This window comes from Rhamphochromis longiceps, linkage group LG3 (genome assembly GCF_057381845.1).
Source record: "Rhamphochromis longiceps isolate RC_006_pf linkage group LG3, R_longiceps_female_GT1.1, whole genome shotgun sequence".
Lineage (NCBI taxonomy): Eukaryota > Metazoa > Chordata > Actinopteri > Cichliformes > Cichlidae > Rhamphochromis > Rhamphochromis longiceps.
Window position 1 is genome coordinate 50,657,409 of NC_140559.1, and position 27,688 is coordinate 50,685,096.

At 41.6% G+C, this 27,688-nt stretch overlaps 2 protein-coding genes across 2 annotated transcripts in view; one reads left to right on the forward strand and one right to left on the reverse strand.

Annotated features, from left to right (window-relative positions):
* adgra3 (adhesion G protein-coupled receptor A3) overlaps positions 1-20,249 on the reverse strand; it is a 29,439-nt gene extending 9,190 nt beyond the window's left edge. Inside the window, exons 1-3 of the mRNA XM_085400238.1 lie at positions 19,215-20,249; positions 11,416-11,487; positions 5,599-5,670 (exon numbers count right to left, since the gene is read on the reverse strand). Coding sequence (XP_085256364.1) covers positions 5,599-5,670; positions 11,416-11,487; positions 19,215-19,429 — 359 coding nt within the window. The 5' untranslated portion in view covers positions 19,430-20,249. The remainder of the gene's footprint in view (positions 1-5,598; positions 5,671-11,415; positions 11,488-19,214) is intronic.
* An 811-nt stretch (positions 20,250-21,060) lies between these two features.
* gba3 (glucosidase, beta, acid 3) lies at positions 21,061-27,226 on the forward strand. The gene is made up of 5 exons (XM_085400240.1): positions 21,061-21,630; positions 22,768-22,992; positions 23,101-23,903; positions 24,595-24,718; positions 25,455-27,226. Exons 1-5 carry the CDS (start codon positions 21,576-21,578, stop codon positions 25,655-25,657), a joined length of 1,410 nt encoding a protein of 469 aa, XP_085256366.1. The 5' UTR covers positions 21,061-21,575; the 3' UTR covers positions 25,658-27,226.
* Positions 27,227-27,688: the final 462 nt, after the last annotated feature.

The window sequence follows — 27,688 nt, forward strand, 5'->3', positions numbered from 1 at the left end:
TGTGGCGTCTAACAAGATTTGTATTTTTTCCAAATACAGCTGTGACTGGGACCAAGGCTAATGATGGAGGTGAGACCAAAACCTCTGAATTAATGCTGCGACCCAGAAACCCAAAACAATGGCACTAAAATATAATACTGAGAAGAGGGGAATGGTATATCCTTATAATCTACTAGATGTAGACTGTAGGTCTTTGGTTCAATAATAACATTAATTTAAGCTTTTAACATTATCCAAAAACCTACTTCAAAACAAGAAAGCTAGGTGGCAATTTTTCAGTTTCCAGGGAGACAGCATTGAATCAAACCCTTGTTATAGCTGTAACATATAAACCTCTGTGCGAGGAAACCAATTGTTGCAAAGTGGCAAGAAATGAAACAAGAGCCAGTGAGAAAAGGCAGATCGTTACCTCAGCTTGCCGCCAGCAAAACTATATGTTCGGGTGCTTGAGGAAGGTGATACTAATGCAAAAATGATACCTGAAAAACAGCTGGCAGGTATATCCTAGCATCCCAGAATTTATGTAATTATTGGTGTTGCGCCTTAAGGTGCCGGCCGAGGACTTTTACGGTGTGAGGTTATTAGTTTCACTTGGAAGTAAAGAAAAAGCCTCCTTTTGCGGGCCTGCCAAATTTGTGTGTCATGGGAAGGATATAGAAGTGAGGCGGGCGTACTTTCATCTCCGGTTATCGCCTGGATTCAACTGCTAAAGTTACAGCTACACCAGGAGCCTCGAGAATATTTGTTAAAATAGCTAAAAACCAAAAAAAAAAGTGTCACTTTGTTACTGAGTGAAGCCACATGCATGTCTTTTGGCCACAGGCACGCAGCAAATTAACAGCACAGAGGAGCGCTCCAGAGCAGCACATTTGAGGAGCTGAAGCAAAAATAGCCCGATGTGATAAGGTTCGAGTGGGAATCGTTCAGCTGTTGGGAGGAATGCCGAGTAAGGAGCGCCGAGCCTAAAGGAATCCATAGGGTCTGAGAATGCTGTAGTGTTGGGAGAAGTCTGCTTAAATGTTTTAGTGTGGAGAAATTGAGTGTGTGAACTGTGTGTAAAGTCAGGTAAGGGATATACTTATCTTGGCCCACGGGGTTGTAACCAGCAGCGCGGCCTACACCCAAGCTCTCAGCGTGAATAAAGAAACCCAGCTGGGAGCAGCTGACTACGTCTAGATCAGATGTTAGCTCTCTTGTAAGAGAGATCATTATTATACCCGTCTTAACATCTTTTTTTCTTTTTAAACTTGTCACTGGTGCGGGCTGAACACAAATTCAGTGGAGACATGCGCCAGTTTTTACGCATTCTGTCTTCTCATCGACACGAGCGCCGCATCGCCTGTCAAAACAGTTATATAACGTCTCTCTTTGATTTGGAGCGAACGTTCCTAAGCCCGAAAAACACACACACAACCGTAATGATGTTGTAGTGATGCTGGAAGTCGTCTCAGTGTGCACTCTAATGGAAAAACCTGCACTGAAGCTACAGTGAAGAGCTGTGGGCTTTGAAACAAGTGTTTCTGGAGCCTAATAAATACTGAGTAATGAATGCTTTGGACCATTTTTAATGCAGGGTTTTGGAGCCCTGAAGTTGATCTGCGTGTGGTGTACAACAGTGTAAATATTCTGGCACGAGTGAAAAGTGGGGACACTCTCAAGGAGTTTGGAAACTTGTTTCTCTTCTCTGCAGCACAATCTTTCCTTTAAGATGTGTAAATGTGAGCTTTTTATTGTGGCCTTCAATCTGCAGCCTTCACTTTAAATGCTCCTGTGCTCTGTGACATGGCACGCAAGATAAATGAGGCCTCCAAATGGCACATCTTGAAGTGAGGATGGGAAAACTCTAATTAGGCGATTGGGGAGGGGGCTACAGTAAAGTCAAAGATAAGGGCTAAAGCATTACGTGCCAAGTTTCTGAGGCGTTTCATGACATTACAAACCCTGGCAAAACTTATGACATATGAATGAGCCATAAAAACTGGCAAAGTCTGCAAATTAACTCCACTCCTATTTTTCACAAAAAATAAATAAATAAAAAATGTATATTAAAAAAGCCGAGCGAATGTGTCGCTTGTAATGCCAAGCCTTGATGTAGGGCTTCTGTGTTTACATTCCCAGAGTCCAGTACTACCTCATCGTCTCCTTTGCTCTTCTGTGCTCCCTCCCTTTCACAGCCGAGTGACTGTTACCCTTTGAAATGAACTGAGACAGGCGGTGGGGCCAATTAAACTTTGCTACAAAGCCAAACTGTAAACTGGAGCACGTGTTTCCACGATGATCTCTGTGGCGATAAGAAAGGCCTTTAACGATATCTGTGTGTGTTTTAGATTTTAATATGCAGAGGACATATAGACAGGCACGTATCCATCAGAGAATATGCATCGAGGAGGAAACGGGGCCAATTCTGATCCGAGGAGCTGACTGCCTTCCTGTCTCGTTCTTATTGCTCTACAGCAGCAGCCAAGCTCAAGTTTGTGTTGGCAGGGACTGGGTGCTGTCGGATCATTCCAATTCATGCTGTGTTCTTGCTCTCGCTCTCATGCGCGCACATCCACAGAAGGGAAACACGCGGCGACGCGCTTACGTTCGACGCCCTAAACAAGCACGCGGCACCCAGATGGATTTGAGAGTTACGTTTTCTGCATATCAGAGTTACCCTCCGTAGATATTCATAGACATCACACGCGCATACGTGCTAAAAGACGTCTGAGTGCAAAAAAATATAAGTCTGCACGGTGTGTGCTGTGATCTCTGGCCAGACAAAGCAACCCAGTAGCAATAAGCCCGATTCAGACGAGAACTTTTTTTCCCCGTTAATTTGTTGTGAAGGCAGCCTAACAGGGTCATTTCCCAGTAACATTTACATAACATTTCCAGCACGGCACAAGTCTGAACTGCGTGCAGTGGCATTAACAACATGGCAGGCACGAGATGATGACGCACGTCTCCCGTGTTCGTGAATTCATCAGTTCACATCAAAACACTTTATTTTAAAGAACAAAAAGCTCAATCTGAGGTTACATAACTGATCTTCAAGAAGAAAAGATAACCTGAAACTTCCTGCTGACTTTACCTAAAAATCAGGTTTTCAAAAAGCTTTTTTCACACAAAGTTACACATCTTTGCTGTTAAGTAACTCCCACATAGACTGAAATTCAAAGTTCTTTGAAATACTATGTTTTACTGTTTAAGAAACTCAGAAAGACTTGTGCCAGTAGCTTCTTAACCATTATAGGTGCTAGAACAACTGCTCTTGAGAGAACAAATGCAGAGAGAAAGCACCAGAATTGGACTCTGACCAACTCCTAGTAAAAAATCTGTGGATTTCAAGCAATAACATTGTTTTTCAAATCACTAGGAGAAAATAGTTTAACCCTTTAAGACCTACCATAGAACCAAGTCCGCCAGAGCTTATATTATATATTTACATGCTGTAGTGCCATTTTTGGGAGCATTTCAAGTTGCTATACATCAATACAACCATTATAGCCCAAATTTTAATAATATGTCTGCATTAAGTGTATAGTAATTACATAAATTGCAAAAAAGTGCAATAAACTACAAAAAAAATTGAAAATCGTTTTTGTTTTTTTAAACATATATTTCTAGTTAGAGAAATTAAAGAGGCTTATCCCTCAAAACTGTAAATACAAAAAAGTTGCACAAAATACCGTAATTGTCGGGCTATAAGCCGCTACTTTTTGCACAAGCTTTGAACCCTGCGGCTTTTAGTCAGGTGCGGCTTTTCTATGGATTGTCCATGATTTTTGTCATATCGTAAAACGATTTGTTTTGTTTGTTCCGCTGTTGTACGGCACTACGTTGCTTGGCGGAAGGGCATGTGATCAGACACACAGGGTTCAAGAGTGGTATGTTGGTCACATGTCCATCCGCCAGGCAACATAGTGCCGTAGAAGTAGCGCGAAAAACAAACTTCAAAGTAGCGTTACGCGTTCAGCGGGAGGCGTGGATGACGAGCGGCGATAAACTTGCGAAAAGCAAGTTATGCTCAACTCCACAGGTGGAATCTGACAGCGTGGAAAAGTGTGAAAACATCCACGATCACCAACGGATTTCGAAGGGCTGGACTGCTGCATGATGGAGAGGAGGACACCGCCACGGCCCTTCTGAGGGTGTTCGACTCTGACACTGACAACGAGGATTTGTTTGGTTTTGAAAGTGACAACGAAGGAAAGAAGCTGAGAGTGGATAACGAAGCCATCCTGAGCCTGTTCGTATCCGACACTGGAGAAGAGGACTTTGGTGGTTTCAGTGCGCAGGAAGAAGAGAAAGATGGTGGTGAATGACTGACTTTTCTTCTTGTTAAAGCCGTGTCACTGCACCTGAGCCTAAAAGGTAGGCCGAATCTATTTTTCTGGTGTGCTGTAGGTTATTGTTATGTACTACATTTGTTACTCATTTATGAAGCACAGTACATGTTTCCTACTTGTAATTACCGGTACTTGTACATATACCTAAAAGGTTATGCAAATATGTACCTATAACTTGTTTTTCAAAATATTAATAAAAGGGGTGTGTCTCCAAACAGCCATCTCTTTCCTGACAATTCCCTTTGTGCATATTCTCTTACATATGATAAGTCAACATTGAAACACCTGCGGCTTTTGGTCAGGTGCGGCTAATGTATGTACAAAACAGGATTTTCCCCTGATTTTAGCTTGTGCGGCTAATATTCAGGTGCTCTGTAGTCCGGGAAATACGGTAGTATCCCACCACAGGAAATTTATTTTGAGTGTCTTCATAGTTTTATTTTTGAAATTCAGCAATTTTTATATACTGCAGGAAAAACTAAAATAAGTATTATAATGCAAATTTGCAAAAAAAAAAGCATATGCATCAAAATAAACTATTTCCAGCAGTGCAATTTGACTTCTAAGCATCCCAGAAACGACACAGAAAGTCATAAAGTCAAACATAACTTTTAAAAACACCAGTATAGCCTTACAAGGCCCTGATGGTAAAAAACTACATTTCTACGTCTAAATGACGTCACTTCCGGTGTCGGGCAGGTCATGGCGGATATGCGATAGTTCGCGCTGATGGACGTAGGAAGTGTTACAAACAGCTGATCGGATCGGCAAAGCGTGTTTCTTGAATATTATGTTTTTGTTGCTGCAAGCGCTTTTTATGCAATTTTTGCAAAGCTATATGTGGAAGGAAACCGTGACCTAGGACAAGCTGATGGCATAAGATGTAAGTACAACTCCTCCGGTTTCATATGCAAAAAAATTATTGCGCTAGCTTACATGGTTGCAGAGCTACCGGGATTTAAAAATAGTTACGCAAAACCGAGCGTGCCCGCTCCGACCGGCTTTAAAGGGTTAAAATAACATGTGACCAACAAAACACAATTTCAATTAATAGTTTAAGAGAAGACAAGCTGAACAAAATCTGTCTCCTAACAAGATTCTGTTCTCAACTGAAATATAACTAAGGCAATCCTTTGAAAGGTTTAAAAACAAGAACACCTCGGCAATCCCTGAGGGCCTGAATGTGGGAATATGGAGTACACACACACACACACACACACATAGAGAAACCACATTAAAGAGACAGCAGAGCTACAGAAATACTCACAGTCGCTTTAGTGCTGGCAAGCCAAGAAAAGCTCCTGGTTCAATATGACTGATCATGTTACTCCGCAGGTCCCTGTGGAAAAATGAAAAGATTTGAGCAGTGCAAACAGCAACAAGACAGCACAACTGCAACGGTGTTGCTAATCAATCATCCAAGTCTCCTTAACAAAACAGTTATAAGTTTACCGTTCTTTAGTTAAAGCGAGGAACACTGCTGATCAGAAAGAACATCTGCGAACACTCTCGGCTTGAAATAAAACATCGTTCTGTATATATCTGGTTGCTGCAAATTTTCTTGAAATTTCTTGATATGGCTTTGAGAAAAGGATTTGCATTTGGGCTTGTGAGATACCTCCAGATTTGTGCTCAGTAGTTTGAAATCTTTCCAGTTTTCTACTTTGAGAACAGTCAGTGTAACCACTAGACTCCATTGCCATCATCTGAAATTAACATTTCATTGTGCAACATTCAGCACCCATAATAACATGGTTCCTGCTAGGAAAACTTTTTATGCATGCATTTTTGTTTAACCCAGTGACAAGATCCCTTCTTCAAACTTAACACCCTTTGTCACCACATAGCTGTTGTCAAGGACAACCTGAGCCTCAAAGCTGCTCTCTTTCTCTTCACACACAAGCACACAAACCTCCCAAACCTGAGGTTCAAAGGCTCGCGGTCAGAGATTTCCTGCGGTGCTCACCTGTGCTGGCACTGCCAAGTCACTCATTACAGTCGAGGTTCAGGAGGCTTTCTAGTCGCCACCTGAACCCACACAAAAGGCCTCTGGGTAACTCTGCCTGTTTGATGTCAATGAACTGTCATCTGAAGGCGGGTATGTGGCCACAGATAAGTCAGAGACTGAAAAAACAACAACACACACACACACAAAACTACTGCTTGTTAAAAACTTTTGATGTGCTGGCTTCTCTGTGAAGTTGTGTTGAGAGAAAAATGAGAAGGCAGGACAAAGAAATCAAAAATATCCTTGCAGAGCCGTCGCAGCCAGGAAGAGCCAGATTGGAGAGTGTACTGGGTGCATAAACAGGCGTGTTGAGTCTGGTAATTTGCTTGTTGCTGAAGCTAATTTATTTTTTGTGTAAACTTTGCTTAGAGTTTCAGTGTTTACAGTTGGAGGACACAAACACAATCTGGCAACCTCAACTGGGTCCAAGAGAAGCCAGAAAAGAACGCTTTCCCTCCATCTGGCTCAATGATCAAAACGCATAGCTGCCAAAAAGACTAATGTCAAGCTCAGTGTTGAGTGCTTTTAACCAGGAGAATTACAAAATAATGTCTGCTGGAGGTCTGAGCTCTAGATCTGCTGGTGTAACCACTACTACTAATAGCAAAAAAAGAACACCATAGCTCTCTGTTATTCCAGTATGTGGATTAGCCAAATATAAATACACTTCTCATTCCACAGACATCCAACCACACATGACCTGGTACCTTTTAAATCTATTTGCAAGGCGAAAAACGCCAGGTTTCTTCTTTTGTCATGCTCAGAAAGAGCTGGCTGAATACTTCTAAGTGTTCTCCAGCACTGGTCTTGAACTGGCAACAAACTGAAGGGTGGATCTGCAGCTGCTGCCAATATTTCAGGGCACGTGTATGCTGTCTTCCAAAGGTGTTACTCATATGCACGTTAAAACAAATTAAAAATGTGTCATGTAAATATAAGATTAATGAAAGCCTCTTTTCCAAGTTTGTTTTTGGCATGGTGGGTTATATATTGAATATGGAAGGTTTCTGGCATTAGACTCGCATTTCCACTGAAGAGAGAGAAGCTCGCGCTATTCAACCAACCACCAGCATCATTTTTAGAACATGATCGCTTTTGGGGTTCGATACCTGCCAATACTGAGCTGCATACTGCCATGTCGCTCACATTATTTATCACCACACTCATTTCAGTCGGCTTCTGCACTGATGTGATACTATAAATACAAACTAGAATGATTCCCACTCTTTTCCTTACATTATGGAATACGGTTTAACAGTTTAACAGCAGCACTGGACTGACACTTTGGAGTGGCAGAGACACAAACATGTATGTCATATTTCCTGTTGCCAAAATGTTACAGAGGCATATTTGAAAGTGAGACTATAAAGCTTTTTGTGTTAACGGGGCTGTGAAATTGTCGAGGGAGCTGGGCCGTTCCCTTAGAGAGACTGTGAGAAGTTTGACCATTCAGGAAGAAGATGTACACATGCTCAAGATGACCTGCTGAACTTCAAACCGAGCCCTGGAAAAGGGGAAGAAAGGTGATTTAGGGGACTTTGAATGCGGCGTGGCATTTTAGAAACTAATCTACTGGGATTTTTCCACACAGCCATCTGTAAGGTTTAGAATGGTCTGAAAAAGAGGAAATATCCAGAAATTGGCAGTTCTATTGATGGCAGAGGTTAGAGGAGAATGGCCAGACTGCTTTGAGCTGACAGAAGGGGTCTGCATCAGGGCATCTTTGAACATCTTAAACTGGTTTCTTGATCATGACAGTGAGCTCATTGTACTTAAATGCAGTCACCAGATCTCAGTGCATCTTTGGGATGTGCTGGAATAGGAATTTTGCATTATTTGAACAAATCTGCAGCAACTCTGTGATCATCTATCATGTCGATGTGGATCAAAGTCTCTGAGGAATGTTTCGAGAAACTTGTTGAAGCTATACCACAGAGAATTAAGGCAGGTCACAAGGTAAATGCAAGGGGAATTATTGCACATCACATGGGTAACTTACAGTTCTATGAAGGCACCATTAATGCCAATTTTTTTTTATATATATGTCTATATATATATATATACACACATACATACATACATACATACATGACTTTCTGTTGCCATCCAAAGATGCACTGACTATTCCAGCAAGACAGTGCCAAAACACACTGTGTGTATTAGTGTGTTTGCATGCAACTGAAAAATATCAGCCATCAAAAATATGTACCATATTATTAAGAAAGTACAAGGGCGAGTCTGAACTCAACCAAAAATTGGAACTAGGCTTTTAAAACTACACAACCTGTATCTTCAAATCTTTATACTACTATTAAAATGCCCAGTTTGTAAAAATATTTGCAACTTTTTAGGATTTAGAAGCATGCTGAACTCAGCAATGAGTCATTTAAAATCGTATAACTTAACCTTTCATTTGTGTAATAATTTTTCAATATTTTAAAATGTTACATAGTCTAACATGAATCCTACGGGTTAAGCAAATTAGAGCCGTATGAGCAGAATCCTCTTTTCTGAAGTCTATTAAGTAAAGGCTGTGTTCCAATACCCATTTATATCTACCTTTATATGAATGTGATGCTTGCTTGCAGAATACCATTGATGAATTCACAAACAGTTTTTCAGGAAACGCCACATACTAGCTCCATTTTCCCACAATAATTCCCCCACAGCACTGGATTTAGAAAGGAATTAGCATGTGACGGTCGCCCAAGTTGGCTCCTATTTCTATGAGGGGAGATAATGGGGATTCTGTGTGGCTTATTCCCATGCAGAGACACCTTTGGCCCCAACAAAACACAGCGGTCTCCACAGTTACTTTGCAATTTCACGCAGAGTGCCTGAGAGGCATAATGGATTCTCTACCCCTCTCTGGCACTCACAGCCAGCTGCTGTCTCAGTCGTCACCACTGCATTAAGGCCGTCCAAATGAGGGAGAGTCCCTTTGTAAAGTGAAAAAAGAAGGGAAAAGAAAAGCCGTGAAGGCGGGAGGAAGGAGGGGTGGCTGGCAAGATGGAGAGCCTCAGTGCATTCAGACAGATTTGTGCTGCATTTTTTTCCTGCTTTGAGAGTTTGAGGAAAAATGAGTGCAACTTAAGGTAAGAGGTAAAGTATAGGACTATTTCAGAGCGGTGTAGCGTGTAGGAATTACACTGCTAACACCTTTGGCCTTGGCTTGCCCTTTTATAATGACAAAAGCAAGTAAGCCTTTTAGTGATCTCACCTTGCTGGCTGAGAGTGGACTGGAGGAGGTGGGGTCTGTGAGGAGCAATGAAAGCTCAGTTTTCAGGTAAACCCGCCTGTAGTTTCACAGCGCGACAGTCAGGCAGTACAGATTTTACAACCAAGGCAACTGCAAGCTCACAGACAAAATACACAAGAGCCTTTAAGGCTTTCTTGGTAGAGAAAGATCAAAGATTTTTTTAAAGCATTAAACATGCAGCCTCCTGTTTATTCTTGAGGCCTGAGCACTAAAACTAACAAGTGACCCAATTCAATAGTCCATAGAGACTTCGCCTGTGAATCTATAAAGAATCCAGATATATGAAAGTCCCAGGACTGTTTCAAATAACAAATTAAAACTTCTTTTCCAAAAATCTGGTATCCTCTCCAAAAGAAAAGAGTGCAGTGAATTTCCAGTTAGTCAAATCTCATATATAATTATAAATAATAACCTGAAACTAAATTCTGAAACGGAAAAAAAATGTTTTGATGCCAGCAATACATTCTTAAAATGTGTGTACGCAGGCAGCAGTCAGTACATAAAGTCATATTCAGAATTCTGTACACTAGTGTCAAGGTTGAAAATCTATTCTGAATTTGGCAATTTAATATGTTTTGTACATGGGTAATTTTTTGGGGGGACAAATAAAGTATAAACAGATTTTCGTAACATTTATTTTGTGTAAGTATTTACTTGCTTTCACTTGACTCTGCTCTGATCAGCTGCTTGATGCGTTTGTGGCGTTCCAAACACGTTTCAACAGGAGAGGACGGCTGGATGAAGGCGTTTTTCTCGTCTCTACTTTACTTTTAAAATTTTCATTCGTCGGCTGTCACAACTGCCAATGCTGATGCAGACAGATCAGCAGATAGCCAACATTGGCTGGTAACATCAGGTACCAGCCGACTGCTGTTCACAAACGCTGTCCATCTAATCTGACTGAGCTGGAGCTGTTTGCAAAGAAGAATGGGCAAGGATTTCAGTCTCTAGATGTGCAAAGCTGGTAGAGACAGACCCTAAAAGACTGGCAGCTGTAATTGCAGCAAAAGGTGGTTGTACAAAGTGCTGACTCAGGGGGCTGAATAACTACACACACCCCACTTTGCAGTTATTTATTTGTAAAAAATGTTTGGAATCATGTATGATTTTCGTTCCACTTCTCACGTGTACACCACTTTGTGTTGGTCTTTCACGTGGAATTCCAATAAACTTGATTCATGTTTGTGGCTGTAATGTGACAAATGTGGAAAAGTTCAAGGGGGCCGAATACTTTTGCAAGCCACTGTACCTGGAAATGCCTTAACACATCTATAAAACTTTCCTCTTTACAGATTTCAACGGCCATCAATACTTCATTGCCGCGGTGTCTCTTTAACCATCCCAGAATACTCCAGCAGCTGTGTGCTGAGAGTATATTGCCAGGCAGATAACAACCAACCCTAGTGGCTATGCCTATAATTAGGCCTTTCTAGTACCATCTTTAGTCTTTCACTTTAGACAGATTTCCTGTATTGAAGTTAGGTGTGCAAAACGTCACATTTTAGGCGACTCGGATGTTTTGCCGACACGATGCCAGTGTGTGTTTAACAAACCTCCTGCTGCACAAGCCAAAACTTCACTTGGGAAGTGATGAATGGCTCCTGCTAATGCACTGTCAGATATAACATGAAATACTATGAGGGGGTTTTTTAGCTTGAGACTAACATATGTGAGGTGCATTAGTGACGATTTATGTTTCTGTACAACCTAAGCATAAGAAAAAAAAAAGCTTTCTTTCAATGTGCTATAAACAGAGCATTAATATTGACACATTAATGCTCTCTTAAATCACAGGCTGAGGAAATAACGATACTCACAATTTTTCCAAAGCAAATAATCCAAAGAAGGATCCATTTCTGAGATCTTGAATCTTGTTGTTGCTTAAAATTCTGCAGAGAAAAAAAAAAAAAGTGTGAACGCAAAGCAACAGATATTGACTCACACAAAAGACTGCATAACGATTTCCAGGCTGTTGAAATAAAAACATTTTACTGTGCAATGTCAGTAAAGCAGCCGCGGTGCCAAAACATCAGCGAGGAATGTGTGCTAATGAAATGCAAAGGTGGAATCAAAAGGATCGAGTGTCTTTTTCAGAAGCAAATGGATTCATGACAGAGTGCTACTTGTTGACAGATAACAATATTAACCCAACTTCTTTTTGCTCTAGACACGCTTAGCATCCAGTCACACCAGGTTGCTTTCTGCCAGGGAGAGCTGAAGAAAAACAACTCCAACTTTAGCTGAGTGTTTCTTTCATGTCAAATTGGCAGTGTCTGGTAGCCAAAGTGGGATTAGGAGTAAGCTGGCTTGACTTTATAGGTAAATGTATCGCAATCTGATCGGCAGCCACGATGACTCATTAGTGGCATACTCGCCTCGAAGCTGTCACACAATTAGACAGTGCGGGGAGTCGTCCTTATGAGAAGAAATCCCTGTTTATAGAAGGAACACCCAAATATTCATCTCATATTTACAGCTAACACTGTATTAAAAGCAATGTGGTTAGAGTTAACAGTGGTCCAATTTAAATGCAACTTTGCCAATTAGTTGTTTACTAAAACAAAACGGGAAAAAATAGAGGAAGAGAGAGCCTGAGAAAGTCTAAAACCTAAATCTAACCTAAGTGTGAATTCTTGATAGCTTCCTCTCGGGGTAATAAACAGCATTTTATTATCTAGTTTATTTTCCCAGCAGAGCTAACCCACAGCAAGGAAAGCTCCAAGCTAATTGCCCGCTTTCTGCTCCCGTGTGTCCCTCCCAGTTATGGTCCTTCTTTAAAAGTACTCCCAAAGAGTGCGGGAGCAAGGACGTGTGGTTAGCATGGAGGGGAAATGGTGGGTGACATACATGCTTAGTGGCACCCACAACCCGGGGCCAAATTGGAGTCATTACGGGGCGTTGAGGGGCCGTTTTATTACAGGGTTGGACAGAGGAGACTCTCTGGAGATTTGCTGTTTGGCTCCCTGCCGTTCAGAGAAAGTACGCACATAAAGAGTTCCTGTTTTCCAGGCTTCTGAACGCTGAAATGGCAAATGTTAAGACTCGATGATGTACAAGACTGCAAACTCTGTTCACTGCCTGTGTGCACATGGTCCGATGATACAGCCGCAGATGTTGGGTCTCTCGTCACAAAAGTCGAATTCATACGTGAAATGCATGGAATACCAAATGGATGAAATCCAGCTTTAGCAATGTGGGGCTTAATCAGCAGAATACAGGGGATGGACAAAAACACCTTTCAGTACACTAGCACTCCAATAAATGCAAGGCTGGGGGAATTTATTATGTTTGGCTACTTCTTTGTAGCATTTCTCATGTTGGCTGGATCGTCACACTACAAAAAGAGCATACGCAAGATTTTATTCCTTTAATACATTTTTTTAAAGGAATAATAATAAAACTGAAAAGAGCTGAAGTTGAAGATTCATTCAAAACTTGGAGCAATAAACAAACAAATCTGCAATGCAAAAATCAAAGTCATAACCTTCCAAGTATACACTAACCCACCTCAGCCTCAACCAGTCGCTAGGGTGGATCAGCGATGCTTTTAGTTAGAGCTTTTCAGGTTTGTAGAAAAGCCTTTGAAAAAACACTATATTTAAAGTCTCCCATTGGTATTCACTAACAGCAAGAAGGTCCTGGCTTCAAATCTACCAGTCGGCTGCCCTTTCTTTGGGGAGTCTGCATGTAATGCACATACATATCTTTCACTGTACTCCAGCTTCCTTCCAAAGTCCAAAGATATGCATAGGTTAGGTAATTGGCTAATCTACATTGGCTGAAAGAATGGTTGTTTGTCTTTCTGTGTTAGCCCTATGACAAATTGGCAACCTGTCCAGGGCTGGGATAGGCTCCAGCCCACCAGTGACCCTGAACTGGATAAATGGAAGGAAATGGGTGGATGGAGAATTCCCTGATGAGAATCTTGACAAAAGGGTTGGGGGTAAAACCTAAACCTGAGTTGGGCATTTGAGAAAAGTAGGATTTTAGGCATGAAATTCTAAATACGTGATAAATAAATAAATTTAAAGGGTAAACATGCAATTGTGTGTGCATGGCTACTCAAACAATGCCCAAACCTGAAACCCAATACTGTCCCCAAGTCCATGTGTGAAAACAACTTCAGTGCAGGCAAAAGAAAACCTTCACCATCACCGACATCATCAGAGGTTATGTAAAGCATCAAGAATTAGGTTTGGCTACAAAACTGCACATTTAAAGCCCTGTAAGTCTCAAGTCATCCAAATAAACCTATAAAAGAGAGTTCTCCTGAGAGCCATGCACACTTTTCTTGGCCTCTCTTCATTCCTCCCTTCTTTGGCTCTTTTGCTAGCTTTGTCCCACCCTCTTCCTCATGACAGGAGTGTGACCTCGCCACATTAGAAACCGCTTGGGCTGCAAAGTCCTCTCTGCACTCTTGCATTCATGTGAAAGCCTTACCACTGCAGACTAGGTAAATAATATGTATAGAGCAAAGCCTCGAGTCTCCATAGAGATCACGGCCATTTAAATACTAGTGTCTTCACTGGCCTCAGGACATGTGTAGTTAGATCGTCTGCTTCCCTGCTGTCTGTCTCATGAAATCAGCCTGAGGTCGCCAGACAAAGGACCAGTCTGTGGAATTTCTTCAGTCTGTGCTTCTAACAACACATGAGGGAGTCTTGCTTATCTTGATGCATAGATAAGACCTGCTTGAGCTCAAGCCAGGAACAAGCTGCTAGGGGAGTCTACGAAATCTCACATCCTGTCTACTGATACAGATGGTATAAATCTCAATGACATTTATGGAAAAACCTTCTCTAAAAACAGAATTTCCACTCTTAGTCACAAGTAGTATAAAATGCACTTGTCTAGATTAAATCTCATTCTCTATGTGAGTAAAAACTACACTAGTGAAAGGCAATTTTTACATTGTGCAGCGAGGGAGTGAAACACACAAAATGGCCAGCCACTGCTAAGTGTGCAAGCAGCCACGTAGTGTTTCAAGGACAAAGCCCTGGAGTTCTCCCTACAGGTTCTTTATGCTCAAGAGGCTTTTGGACAAAGAACTTCATAGCGTGGAGATCTGTAACCCTTCAGCAGGTTTTCAAATAAGATTCAGGCTGCAGATGGGTTCATAAAAACCCTTCTAGAGTGACTTCCTCTGAATATAGTGCATGGAAAAGTAGGTCTGAGTTCAGGTGGGGAAAGGACCTGGTCCAGTGGCTGAGGTGCTCTCATGTGCCAATGTAAAGATTTTCAGCTCTTTATTATTCTACAAAAAAAAATCAAAGTATGAAGACTTTTTTCAGGAATATTGTGTGAGAAAAATGGACGACAAAAGAGTGAAAAAAAAATGTAGAAAACATAAAGGTGCAGTGATTCATCCGAACTGGCAAGCTCAAAAAGGCACATGTCATACACCCTCTTTTTGCAAATTCATCCTTGTAAGTCATTGGTATTAAAATATCTTCTTTCAGCTTTCAACAGGACAAACCATTAGAGTGCGGTATTCACCTTATAGCTCTGCAGCTGAATGGAAAAATGATCCGCTGTTCAAACACCGGGGTAAAGGAAAAAAAAAAAGGGGGGGCGAGCAGGAAAATGAACACAGACGTGTAGGCACCGCACAGCACGTAGCTCGTGTTTACACACCGAACTGAATTGCTTGTCTGGGATTAAGCGATACTTGAGGCAACCTGACAAAGTCAAAGCTCAACTGGTCTGCGAAATGAAAGCCTGCAGACTGACTTTCTGCGCAGCTGTCAGTGAATGCCTCGCCTTTGGGATTTTACCCTCTTCTGCAAACACTTCAGAACTACTATTTAAAAAAAACAAAACAGGAGCATTCCTTGAGACCAACGGTTTGCTCGGAAAGCACCAAAAACAAACCCTCTTAGGACATGCATGACAGCAAGCACCTGCACTCTCCTCGCACAAGCACTTTAAAATCTCTCAGCATGACATGGAAAAATTGATGAGACGACTGACGTAAGCACAGAGATTGCGCTTTGGACCAGAATTTACAATCACGCTGAAAAAAGTTTAAAGATCTAAAATCCAAAGGGGAAACAACTCCACGGAGCTCGACTTAAAGGAAATGAAATCACCAGATGAGCCTACAGCATCCAGGTCTGCACTACTGCGAAACAAGACAGTTTATTGCACTCAAATGTGTCATCAAATCAGAGTGATTTTTTTCTGCCATGAGGGAGGAAATCCCTGCTTTTCTCCAGACATTAATCCCGCGCTGCTCTGCAGCGGCCAAAACCAGGTGCACGCATTTTTACAGTCTGATCCAGGTGCTCCTGTGAATGGATCCTTTTTTAAAATATATATATGCACTAAACAAGGATTGTAAAGAAATATGAGCTTGGTGAATACTTCACGTCTAGTTTCTTCCTGTCTGTGTGGATGCAGAGGCTGAAACTTATACAGGTACACAGAAATAAATGCTCACACCCATGCATACTACTCAGACAACCCTTAAAATAAAAGTTAAATTCAACCACTCGTATATTAGCCGAGGGCCCACACTGACACGGGAGGACAGGCCAGCTGTAAACACATTTGTGTCATTTCCTCTCGGATTACTTAGGCATGTGGTATCACTGGGAGAGCACAAATGTGAGGAATGTATTACTCTTTTTTTTTTTCTCTGCCGAGAGGCATTGAGAGCAGGACTAAACCGGGTAACTACACAAACTCAGTTTGAGGACGAGGCCAATAACACCAAGCATTCAAGTAGGGTAAGACGATAGCTAATTTAGCTGTACAACTGCTCATGTGTAAACAGCGACGATTAAAGTTAGACTTCTGGTTGTTCTACTCTTACGCATGGTAACTTTTCTGGAATGAAGTCAAGCCAATTATCACTGTAGTTCAGCGAGTTCAAAGTCTAAAGAGTTTTTGACAAACTTCCAAAAGAAATGTGCTTACAGGTCAAAGCTTTCTTTCTTTTTTCTCACGTGAAAAGCTTGGATTACATTTTTTATTTGTTAGAAGACCCCCCAAAGAGGTAAATCAGAAGTACAAAGGGGTGGAATTAGTATGACAGATGGGTTTCTAATCATATCTAGCTTAACGTGCTGTTTCCGACAAGAAAGACACCATGCCATCAATCACTTCCTTGACAATATACCGTAACTGACGCCCAAAGGGCCAGAGTAGGTGAAGGATATTACTGTGTATTAACCTCAGAGGGGCACTGAAAATGATGAAATTTTTAATATTCCAAAAAAATTCATCCAAAGCGAGAGATTTGGCAGGAAAGCCTGCTAAAGGGCCATTTAGATACAGATCTATTAGCTTCGCACACCTCGAGGAATCTCATCTGTGAATTTCCGGACATTATTCCCAGTATTATCGCTGCATGAACAGACAAAGTAAGAGCAGCTGAAAATGTTGGGATTAGCTTTGGCTTAACAAGGAGAAACGGGGGATGATCATTTTCAAGACTGGGAAAGGGTTCTCACACCAGCTGGGACTCCTGCGAGGCCAGCTGCGTCTCCCGAGAGGGGTCGCTGATTTTACAGGTTATAAATTGCCACCCAAAAAACTTTGCAGTCAGCATAAACTGTCATTTCATTGCCACTCATGTCTGCAGGGAACTATGAAGACAGTTCCACAAGTACAGGGTAGTTCTACTGTTTTCCAACAATAAACGACAACTGCTTCCCAGAAAAACAAACGTGGGCGACTGAATAAAATCTTTCGCGTTCATGGCTGTTTTTGGTCGAGCTCTCAAATTACACTGCTCTTGTTCTTTGGAGCTCAGCGCTAAATCATGAGCAACCAGGCTCAACCTCCGATCCATCACTGTCAGAGCGTGATGAGAGACTACAAGCTCACTGTAGACATAAAGACAAAGCAAACAGAAGGGAGGGCCCACTACATTACTTCAGAGCACACCATACTTAGCACTAATTCCATAAATCCTTCCTGAAAATAAAAATAAAAGCAGTGGAATTTATCTTTTTCTTTTTTTATTCAAGAGCCATACAAGTGTTTTATTCCAGTTTACGACAGATCTTGTCTACTTGTCCATTCTGCTCACCATCCTTTAAACTAAACTGCAATGAGACATCCCATAGTCTGTGCAGGTAATGGTAAATCTGCCCTAACACTAATAATTCGCACACAGTAAACTCACCCATATGATCTATTCCTGTGTTAGCGAGAAGCTTGAATATGCGGTTTGATTCTACCCACCAATAACATCACAGCAGGCATGTGCTGGAGTAAATTTGGACTCCTCGTGGCTTCTTGATGCCGTAGAGTAAAGAAAACAACTGACGCACAATATGAATGCTTCGTTTAATGGGACATTTAATCATAAGGACAAGCGTACAGTCTGTGTTTTTGGATCAGTGCTTTTGGTAATAACACTTGGTTGAATGACTGCCAGGTGTGGAGCTCCACCCAGGATAGACTATACAGGCCTAATTTGGATGTTTTTTGGGCTCCAGTTACTTGATAAAATTACTCTGGACATAAACCCAAACTCCAAACTTAACAACATCCTTGCAGAAACTATGCGCATGGGCTGATTTTCAAGTCTCATATGACACAAGAAAGTTTCAAATATCTGCAAATGCAGTCGAGTCCTGTTTTGAAATACAAACTAACATTTTTTAAAAACGTGCGCCTTTGGAAAGTGCCTCAAATCTAACAAGTGGCTTATAGTAAAGCTCTTAAAAACATGCACTGCAATTGTCTTACAACTCTTTATTACCAGCCAATCCTCTGCCTTTCTTTCCCTCCTGGGAGTCCATTATTTGCTTTCCACTCCTGCACCCTGCCCTGGTATTCTCATATTTCCTCCATTGCACACCACCACCACAAAGTACAAGAGCTCTGGGGTGCACGCAGCTTCGACTTACTGTCAAGATTATTCAAATTCCTTTTTATTTATTTTTCCCTGTCAAATGCTCAGTGATGGACCAAAACCAGAGTGTCAATTGGTTAAATCTGCTCTGACTTGACACAACACAAAGGCCTCAATCAATCAGCAGCTTGTGTCTCGGTGTGCGTTTCATCCCTGCAGACTGCCACACAAAGACCAGCAACTTTAATCAATGACACTGATGGAGAGGCAGTGGTTGCACAGCCTCAAAGCCTGCTTCTGATGTAAGGCCATATTACTGTAGTGGCTACATACCAACAACCTAAAACTAAACTTTAAAAGTGTAATTCTTGAAGAAAAAAAAGGCATCTGGCTAGTGTTAGCCAGGTGTGCTGTCAGGATCTAACCATGCCAGAGTAAAACCAGGTGGAAAAAGAATCACATCCATAACCTATGAGCTCTTACATTTATAATGGCATGTGTGCAATTTAGCAGCCTCTGCATAAATCACTGCATAACAGGAAGGGGTTACTGTTACACAAGGTTAGTATTTACACTGCTATTTACAGTATATAGCTGTGAAATGATAGTTTGTGGTCGGCTTATCAAGATATATTTATCTTTCCATGTTTGTGCAGTATGAATAAGGGGGATAAGATGGTTATTAAGACGTCGCAAACAGTTCCAGTAACATTAACTTTCAGGAAAGAAACAGTCCTTACTGAGAATAAAGTGAATCTAGTGACTGATGGGATGTGTTTTCACAGCATGCATCTGTATGCGTGTACTCACAGTGTCACTGTTCTGTTCGGGAAAGAGAGAGAGTCCGGGGGCAACACCTGATGGAGCTCCATGTTGCTGCAGACCACTTTCTTGTAGGACGGCACGATTTTCCCACCGCTTTTCGAGTTTTCATCAAACGATTTGCACGCGGATGATGCCGCTGAGCCACAGCAGCCGCTCAGCAGCAGCAAAATCCCAAACAACTGCAAACGATCCACCCTCATTTTTAATTCACACGCGGCCAGAAAAGCACTGCAGCACCGGCGAAGGAAACAATGTTTTGATAACAGAACAGGCGGGCGGGTAGATGTTGCTAGAACCGGGCAAAGAAGAATGAGACCTTTGCAAGTATGTTGTTTGGCTCAAGCGAGCCTTCCTCCTCCATTTCTCGCAAGGCTTTCCCTTTGCTCGGCGGTGTTCAGTCCGACGGAGGTGTCCTTCTTTGTTTGGAAAACGACTCATTTAGAATTCCCTTTCCATGTTGGCATCGGCTTCCATTTCCTCCCAGCTCTGCAAATCTACCACATTTCAAATGCCGAGTATCCTCCCTGGTAGCTAAATAACTAGCCCAGTTGTTGAGAGGTTCCCTTTGTTGCCCATAGCGTGGGTCCAAGTCAGTGTGTTGTCTTATCCAAAGGAGGCGGCTGCAGTCATCCCAGGTTATCCGCTCCCAACTTCAGGAAACGCGGTCGGGCTTTTTTAACGCTCACTTTAAATTTCCCATTACTTCGAAACACGTACGGGACGAGAAACAAGCGTGCAAACTCTCGCCCCCGGTCATGAACAGGAAATTACTTTGAGGGGAAAAAAACAGAGCGCAAAAACAACAACAGTTTTAGCTCAAACTGTGCTACCAATGTGGGAAAAATACACTAAAAACTGTATAATAACGTATCCAGAGTAGTCGGCGTGTCCGTTTTGTTAACCGGTGTCTTTAGAAAAGATTTAAAACTAGCCTTATTTCCATTGAGAAGTCCTACTAGTCCCATGGTCCTGCCCCGGGAGCCACTAAAGTCAGGGGCGGTCAAGGCCGAGCAGATTCCAAACCACATCCGGTCCGCATTTCATAATAAAAGCACCAGGAGATGACTTCCTTTGAGTTTGGGGGATGATTGCGTCTACGAGGTTCATTGGTTGAACGCAAAGGAACTGTTAAAAGTGTCTTTTCTGGATATGTACCTGTTGCACATCACCAAACAGTGCACAGTTACATGTAAAACTATCAACATAAGTAATATAGCATTTAAAATATAAACCTGCGATATAAAAATGCGATAAAAAATATGGTGGACATAAAAAAATACTGCTGTTGCAGGACTAAAAAAAGTGAGTGTTTATGTTTTTCTTGCTAATTTTATCGTAATACAGGATCTGTACTTTCACCTCTGGTCGTTTGGTCTAGTTTGCAGTTCACATGAAAGCCATGATAAGGATTTGTTTTTGCCCTGATACAGACGTTTGAATCTTTCCACTCCACCGAGTTGAGAATGTAATACTCTTGATAATCTGATAGTATTTGTTTGCCCTCTTGTCGCAGTCCATTGTGTTCATTTTGATGAGATCAAATGATTCACTTCATCATATAGAAAACTAGACTACAGCATTATTAGAACCCGTGCGAGGCTTAACGATAGACTGTATATGATACGGAAGTATCATACCATATGTGTTATAACTATAGTTCATTTTTGCATTTCTTATACTATCTAAAGAAATACTTCTGTCCAAATTGTTAATAGCATCGTAATATTTGGGTCTTTACAATTTGAATTTATGTTATTTGTTTTATAATTTAAAAAAAAAAAGTTAATACCATAAACTCACAGCAGAAACTCACTTAGTTGCTCTGCTTGACTGCAAAATAGACTTTTACTAATTTACCAAGCTGGCAACAGCCTTTGATTTTATCGCAACCCTCGACTCATTCTTGCGGTGCTTTCAGGTGCACCTCGGATTTCATTTCCTCATTTCTTAATCCCACATTCCTGCCCTAAATTTTGAACATGAAAAGACCGAATCCCGTGAACTAATGTGTTTTTGATTTATTATTATTTAATAACAGAATTAAGCTAGTATTACAGTAGTGGCATTGTCGAAAAAAGCAAAATCCAGCGAGATAATTATCCTCGGAGTTTCCCGTACTGGATGAAATCTTCTGTACGTGACTTACGAAACGTCACATCTCGCAGTAGTTCCTGGTCTGTGGACGTTAATGGCTGCGATGCCACATGAAACAAAAACAAAACAAAACAAAAAAACGTCCGCTTTGTAGGGAGACAAGTCGCTTTGTGTATTAAATTTAAGAGAGATAAAAGCATAACGCGCTAAGATATAGGAACACCTTTGTTTCAGCGTCCTAATGCACAAAACATGTTCCCACGTGACTTTGCATGGGGAGCGGCGACGTCTGCGTATCAAATAGAAGGTATGTAAACAAGTTTTTGAATGGAGCAGTGATAACTGTTATGGAGCGGGAGAGAGAGGGGGGTTTTACACTCCGAGAACCTCTAATGTAATTCGCTTTACCGTGAATACTTTACTTGGTAAATATTGGCGCTATTGACTCTGTAACATGCTTTAAATGAGTGTTTGGTGAAACTTAAGCATGTGTAAAGAAATAGTAGCCATTGCACTGAATATATTGATGGAGATACAGATAAATGAAAATGTATTCATCATTTCCTCATTTGTTGTTTTGACATTGGTGTAACAGGGCATTTGGTCTAATGGAGATCTGGTGACTAAACGGGCCTTAAGTCTGTGATTCATATGATTTTCTTATTCACCAAACCATTCGGTGACCTGTATGGCCCATGCATCTATGCACTGTCATCATGGAAGCCAACAACCCCCCATGACGCTTTCATGCCCATGTGGACTGAAGAATATGGTTAAGGCTGGCTCATCTCTCACCACCATATTACTTTTTGTTTTCTGTGACACAGTCTGATCATATCCCATAATGCTATTGTCAGTCACCCGAGGAAGAATGGCTCCTTTTCTGGTTTTCAAAACTCGAATGCAACAAAAAACCCTGCCGCCTGTTTCCTTCTCCTAACCCCTGACCGGTTGCAGCAGATAGCTGCGCATCCCTGAGCCTGGTTCTGTCAGAGGTTTCTTCCTGTTAAAAGGCAGTTTTTCCTTCCTACTGTCACCATGTACTTGCTCATAGGGGGTTGTCTGATTCTTGGACATTTCTTTTTAGTATTGTAGGACCTTTACCTTACGATATAAAGCAGCTACACGCGACTGTTGTTGTGATTTGGTGGTATATAAATAAAACTAAGTTGAATGTGTTCTTCTGAACACTGTTTCCGACATTTACTTGTATTTCTCCCCACATTTTTTTTAGTTGTTCCTTACATTTGTCACTCATTTGGTACACATAAAAAAATATTGGCAGACTAATACAGTCTTTAACACACTTATGTAATTAGATGAATGTAAATAACCGCTAGAGTAGATGACGTCTTAGATGCTGTCACAATAAATTCACAGAGTGATATTTCTATATGTCAACACTTTACCTGTTTTTCTGAACAACCTTTACGCGGTCGTTCAGGTGGCTGGCAATCGGACGGCAAGGGACCGAGTATCTGGGACACATTTTGTCATGAGAAAGGCAGAGTGTTTGGGGACCAGAATGGAGACGTGGCCTGCAACAGCTATGAGCTGTGGGAGAAAGACCTGGAGTGTATCCAGCAGCTTGGGCTGACGCACTATCGCCTGTCTTTCTCCTGGGCCCGCCTCCTGCCTGATGGGACCACGCAACATGTCAATCAGAAAGGTATTTTCATAGACCTGAAACACACATGCTGGAATTAGATCCAGGCCTATTTGATGGCTTTAGGCAATTGTATCTCATTACCCATTTATGGCACTCTCTGTTCAACAGGTGTGCAATACTACAACAAAGTGATTGATGATTTGCTAACCTCAAATGTCTCACCGATGGTTACCCTTTACCACTTTGACCTGCCTCAAGCTCTGCAAGACCAGGGAGGCTGGAAATCACCTGGTATAGCCAGTCTCTTTGACAATTACGCTCAGTTTTGTTTCCAAACATTTGGGGACCGTGTCAAACTTTGGATCACTATCAATGAGCCACAAGTGTGCGCCAAACTGGGACACGAAGACGGCATCCATGCCCCAGGGTTAAAAGAGAAAGGCACTGCTGCCTACCTGGTAGGACACAACATGCTGCGGGCCCACGCCATGGCCTGGCACAGCTACAATTCTCGCTACAGGTCAGAGCAGAAAGGTGCCGTGTCTATTGCCCTCAACAGCGACTGGTGTGAGCCATTAAACCAAGGTTGCCCCAAGGACATTGCTGCTACTGAACGTGACCTTGCATTTAAACTGGGATGGTTCGCCTGGCCCGTGTTTGTTACCGGTGATTATCCAGAAATAATGAGATCTGCTATAGACGCTCAAAGTAGGAAGCTAGGATACAATGCAGCCTCAAGGCTCCCCAGTTTCTCCAAGGATGAATCTGCCATTCTGGGAACTGCCGACTTCTTTGCGTTGAACTACTACACGTCTCGCAAAGTCAAACCAGGAGGAGGTTGTGAAAAGATGTTGTGTATAAAGGGAGACCAAGAGACAGAGGAAGTTTTGGATTCATCCTGGCCCATCAGTGGACTGTCCTGGCTGGCTGTAGTGCCAGATGGCTTGAGGAAACTCCTAAAGTACATTAAGGTAAAACTTTTTCCTAAAAATCTTTTTTTTTCTTTTGGTTACAGTCTGTGTGGGGCAGCCAATCAGAAGAAAGTTTCCTTAAAAAGTGGGGGGAGGGAGTATAAAGCGCTTGTTTCAGATAAATGATTGACTAAGATAATTCACCAGTCCCGGCATAACATAAATAAGGATTATTTTAAACTGTGAGCCATGCACAGCTACTGCAGTAGAGTTCAAAAATGTAAAAATGCACAATTTTACGCTAATATATTACACTAAAAATAACCCAAACCAAGGGCCGACCAAATCTTTTCATTACAGTTTGGATTCACCTTGCGGAAAAGTAAAGTCGGTGCTCAAAATGAATTGACCAGCAACAAGATAGATCACCTTCAACCGTACGAGGAGAACACTGGCATTTGTTTAGTGTCTCACTATTGATTTTGCATGCAGCAATCTCTTTTCGACACCTCCAGAAACACACTGATGCTTCATTAGTGCTGTCACATTGAATGAAACAGTTACTTTGCTGAAAAGTGTTTGCAAACGAGCAATTTCCTGCTGTTGTGACTTGTCACACGCCATTAGTCTGAGCCTGGCACCGTTGAAACGCAGCTGAACGGCACACTGTAGACCAATCTGTCTCCCCCTGGAATGTCTGACAGGCTGTGATGCCTTGTTTGACAATAATATTTGCCCTATGACTTTGCAGGACACTTTTAACAACCCGGCGATCTACATTACAGAGAATGGTTTCTCTCAGGTGGGGCCACTGCAGATCGAGGATGCCCAGCGCTGTATGTATTACAAGGACACCATCTCAGAAGTGGCAAAAGGTAATGGCTGGTAAATCGGGACTGCATAAATCCTGCGTATTTAAAAAATTAAAAGCATGCGAATCGGGAAAATAATGGTTAAAATATCATTTTAATTCTGCAGCTTCTCCAAATTGACAAATTTAGTCTTGTTTAAAACAAAAAACATTTAATTGGTTTGATGTACCTTTAATCTTCTTGCTATCATTTATCATAAATTTGGTTTCCAAAGACTGTTTGTGTTGTATCAAAAGGTTTTTATTTACCTCACTTTCAAAGAGGGGTACCCAGTGCGGTAAAGTTAATACTTGTTTCATTACCATTTCATTTCAGATGCCTTTGACAGCGACACTATAGATACAAGCGTTACACATACGTCTGTGTGTATCTTACGCATACGTTGCTTCTGCTAATCAATTTTTAGCGCATTAACACTTTGGGGTCACGGGAATGTGTTGTGATTCAGATCTGTGAGTAAGTGTTCAGCGACAGCGACGCCAACTGATTACTTTTATGCAATGAATATGTCGTTTGCAAAGAGAAAGATAAATACACGCGTCTTTATTATCCATCTGTTTGATGTTTATGAACAGCAGTTTTTGCTATATCTACTTTTTATAATGAAGATATAAATGAGTGGACCTAGTAAACAGGTTTTTGCTAGTACTTTAGAATGATCCTTTTGTCACATATCATGATACTAGTCATGGTTTAATTAGATGGCTCTATGTAACTCCTTTCTTCTGTCCTTGTATAGCTATACAAGAAGATGGGATCAACGTCCGTGGATATTTTGCATGGTCTCTGATGGATAACTTTGAATGGGCCGATGGATTCAGCGTTCGTTTTGGCTTGTTCCATGTGGACTTCAGTGATTTGAAGCAGAGTCGAACTCTGTACCAATCTGGACGGGAATATGCAAAAATCATCTCAAAATCCCGATCTGGCCAGTCTAAATAAGAGTAGCTGGAAAAAATGTGTGTTACTATGTGAATTATGAACATGCTTTTGCTTTCAAGAACTGGAGTCAAGAATCCAGATTTATTTTGGATTTGAAGTATTGCCTATGAATTTTTTTGTAGTTTAACAAAAACAGCTGGTGAATTGTCTCAGGAGTATAATTTCTCACTCGCCTTTATGATGTGAAGACAGGGACAAAATAAGGTTATGTTAATTCAGTGGTATTTAAATCGGTATTCTATCCTGCCGAATCCCAACTCATTGCAGGTAAGGAAGGTTTATACAGAACCAGCGAGCTGTAAGGCCCTGCAATTGCTTCATGGGGCTGGAGAAGAACTTATGAAGAACCCAACAATAATAATGGCATTATCACTGTGAATGACTTTATTGTGCGTACATGTATTATGTGAAAGCTGACCTGTTCTGGCGGTCTGTTTACATATTTAAGATCTTATCTTTAGCTTAAATCTACCAGCAAGAGTCACGTGACTGGAATCTGCGAGATATCTTGCATTAATGTCTTGAATTGTTCTCTGAATAGTTGTGATTCACTAAAAGGTTGAAGGTCTGTAGCTGTAGTGACACAGGTATGGGAAAACATGCTCAGCAGTTTCACTTTGTGATGTGAAAGGCTGTTTCCTGTTTACAGACGTAACGGACACAGTGCACATGCCCACATGACGATAACAGTACCTGAGGAATGACAGAGAAACCACAGTCTCCACAGTTGCATTCCTTACAATTGCAGGCAATTTTAAAGCGCTATAAGCAGTGTCAGTATGAGCAATAATGTGATTATATCAATGAAAGCAGTGGTTTTATGACCGCAAATTGTCTCAGTGAGCTCACTGAAGACGGTGTCGAGACAAAGGAACGCGCGGAAATAAAGCCTTTTTCAGTGACACATCAAAGCCCATAGCTTCCATTTATTTGGAATAAAGACTGATTGAGCAGATGCTTCACTTCTTTGACAAGATTAAACAAATACCGTAGTTTAGCTGCTGTGGGGGAAACAGGTATAATTAGTAACCCCTTTTCTAACCACCTGCCCTATGAATGGAAAGGATGCGACATAAGACAAAATGCAGTACTCATCTTAGTTATGATAATGTCATCTGGGTGCATAAAGAGCATTTCAGCACACTCAGAAGGCGTGCCAGCTGAAAGCAACAGATGTCCTGCCACAGGAAGTGAGCATAATACAATTTGTGTTCCCCGGACAGCTGTGCAAATGAACTACTTTTAGAGGGAAAAACCAAACAAGGAAAACACCCTGAGGCAGTCTGCTGATTCATTGCCGTGGTTAAGGTTAAGGATTATTTGGATGCTGTATTGAGCAAACTATACTGCTATGGAGCTTAATGAGCGCTGCTGAATTTCAGGTTTTGTACTGCGGGTGTGTACATGTATCTGATCCAGCTACACACCTGTGAAGGGGAGGACAACCGGAGAAGAAGAGCGGTTTAACAGCATCTGTTTGTGAGCCTGCAGTGCCACCTCGTGGTGCACAGTTGTAGTACAGCGCACCTCAGCGTGTACGGCTTTTTATGTGGCATGCAGTGATGTGCTGCTCTCATTAATAAAGCGCATGCTGTTGGCTTAAAAAGCTCCTTCACTTGTTTATTGTTAACTACAATACATCATATATTTAATACAATTAATATTTATGCTCCGACGTGAAGGAAAACGCCATTTATATACTGTGTTGGGAGACTTTGTTTGCATTAATAAGCATTGTTTATCGTGACATCCAGTTGGCTGTGCTTACTGTTCTCAACAGATGTGAATAATACCCTCGTGGCCCTCCTCCATCTATGTCAAGCCGAATGAGAATCTCCTTTGTCTTCTGATGAATAACAAGCTATTGTGGAAACATGAATAATGCCACTGCCGCTCGGATTAGAGCTTCTTTGCAGGCTGCTTTTGAGCACAAGCTTGAAGCACATTTCATAGCATCTGACAAAGTTCACGCACGGTGGTCTTGACGGAGCGGAAAACGTTGAACTCGTCAGGTGCAAACACACAGCTCGA

Coding starts and splice junctions, on each gene's coding strand:
- gba3 (XM_085400240.1), top strand. CDS start 21,576: ATGTTCCCACGTGACTTTGCATGGGGAGCGGCGACGTCTGCGTATCAA. Junction 21,631..22,767: donor GTCTGCGTATCAAATAGAAG/GTATGTAAACAA, acceptor GCGGTCGTTCAG/GTGGCTGGCAATCGGACGGC. Junction 24,719..25,454: donor CATCTCAGAAGTGGCAAAAG/GTAATGGCTGGT, acceptor GTCCTTGTATAG/CTATACAAGAAGATGGGATC.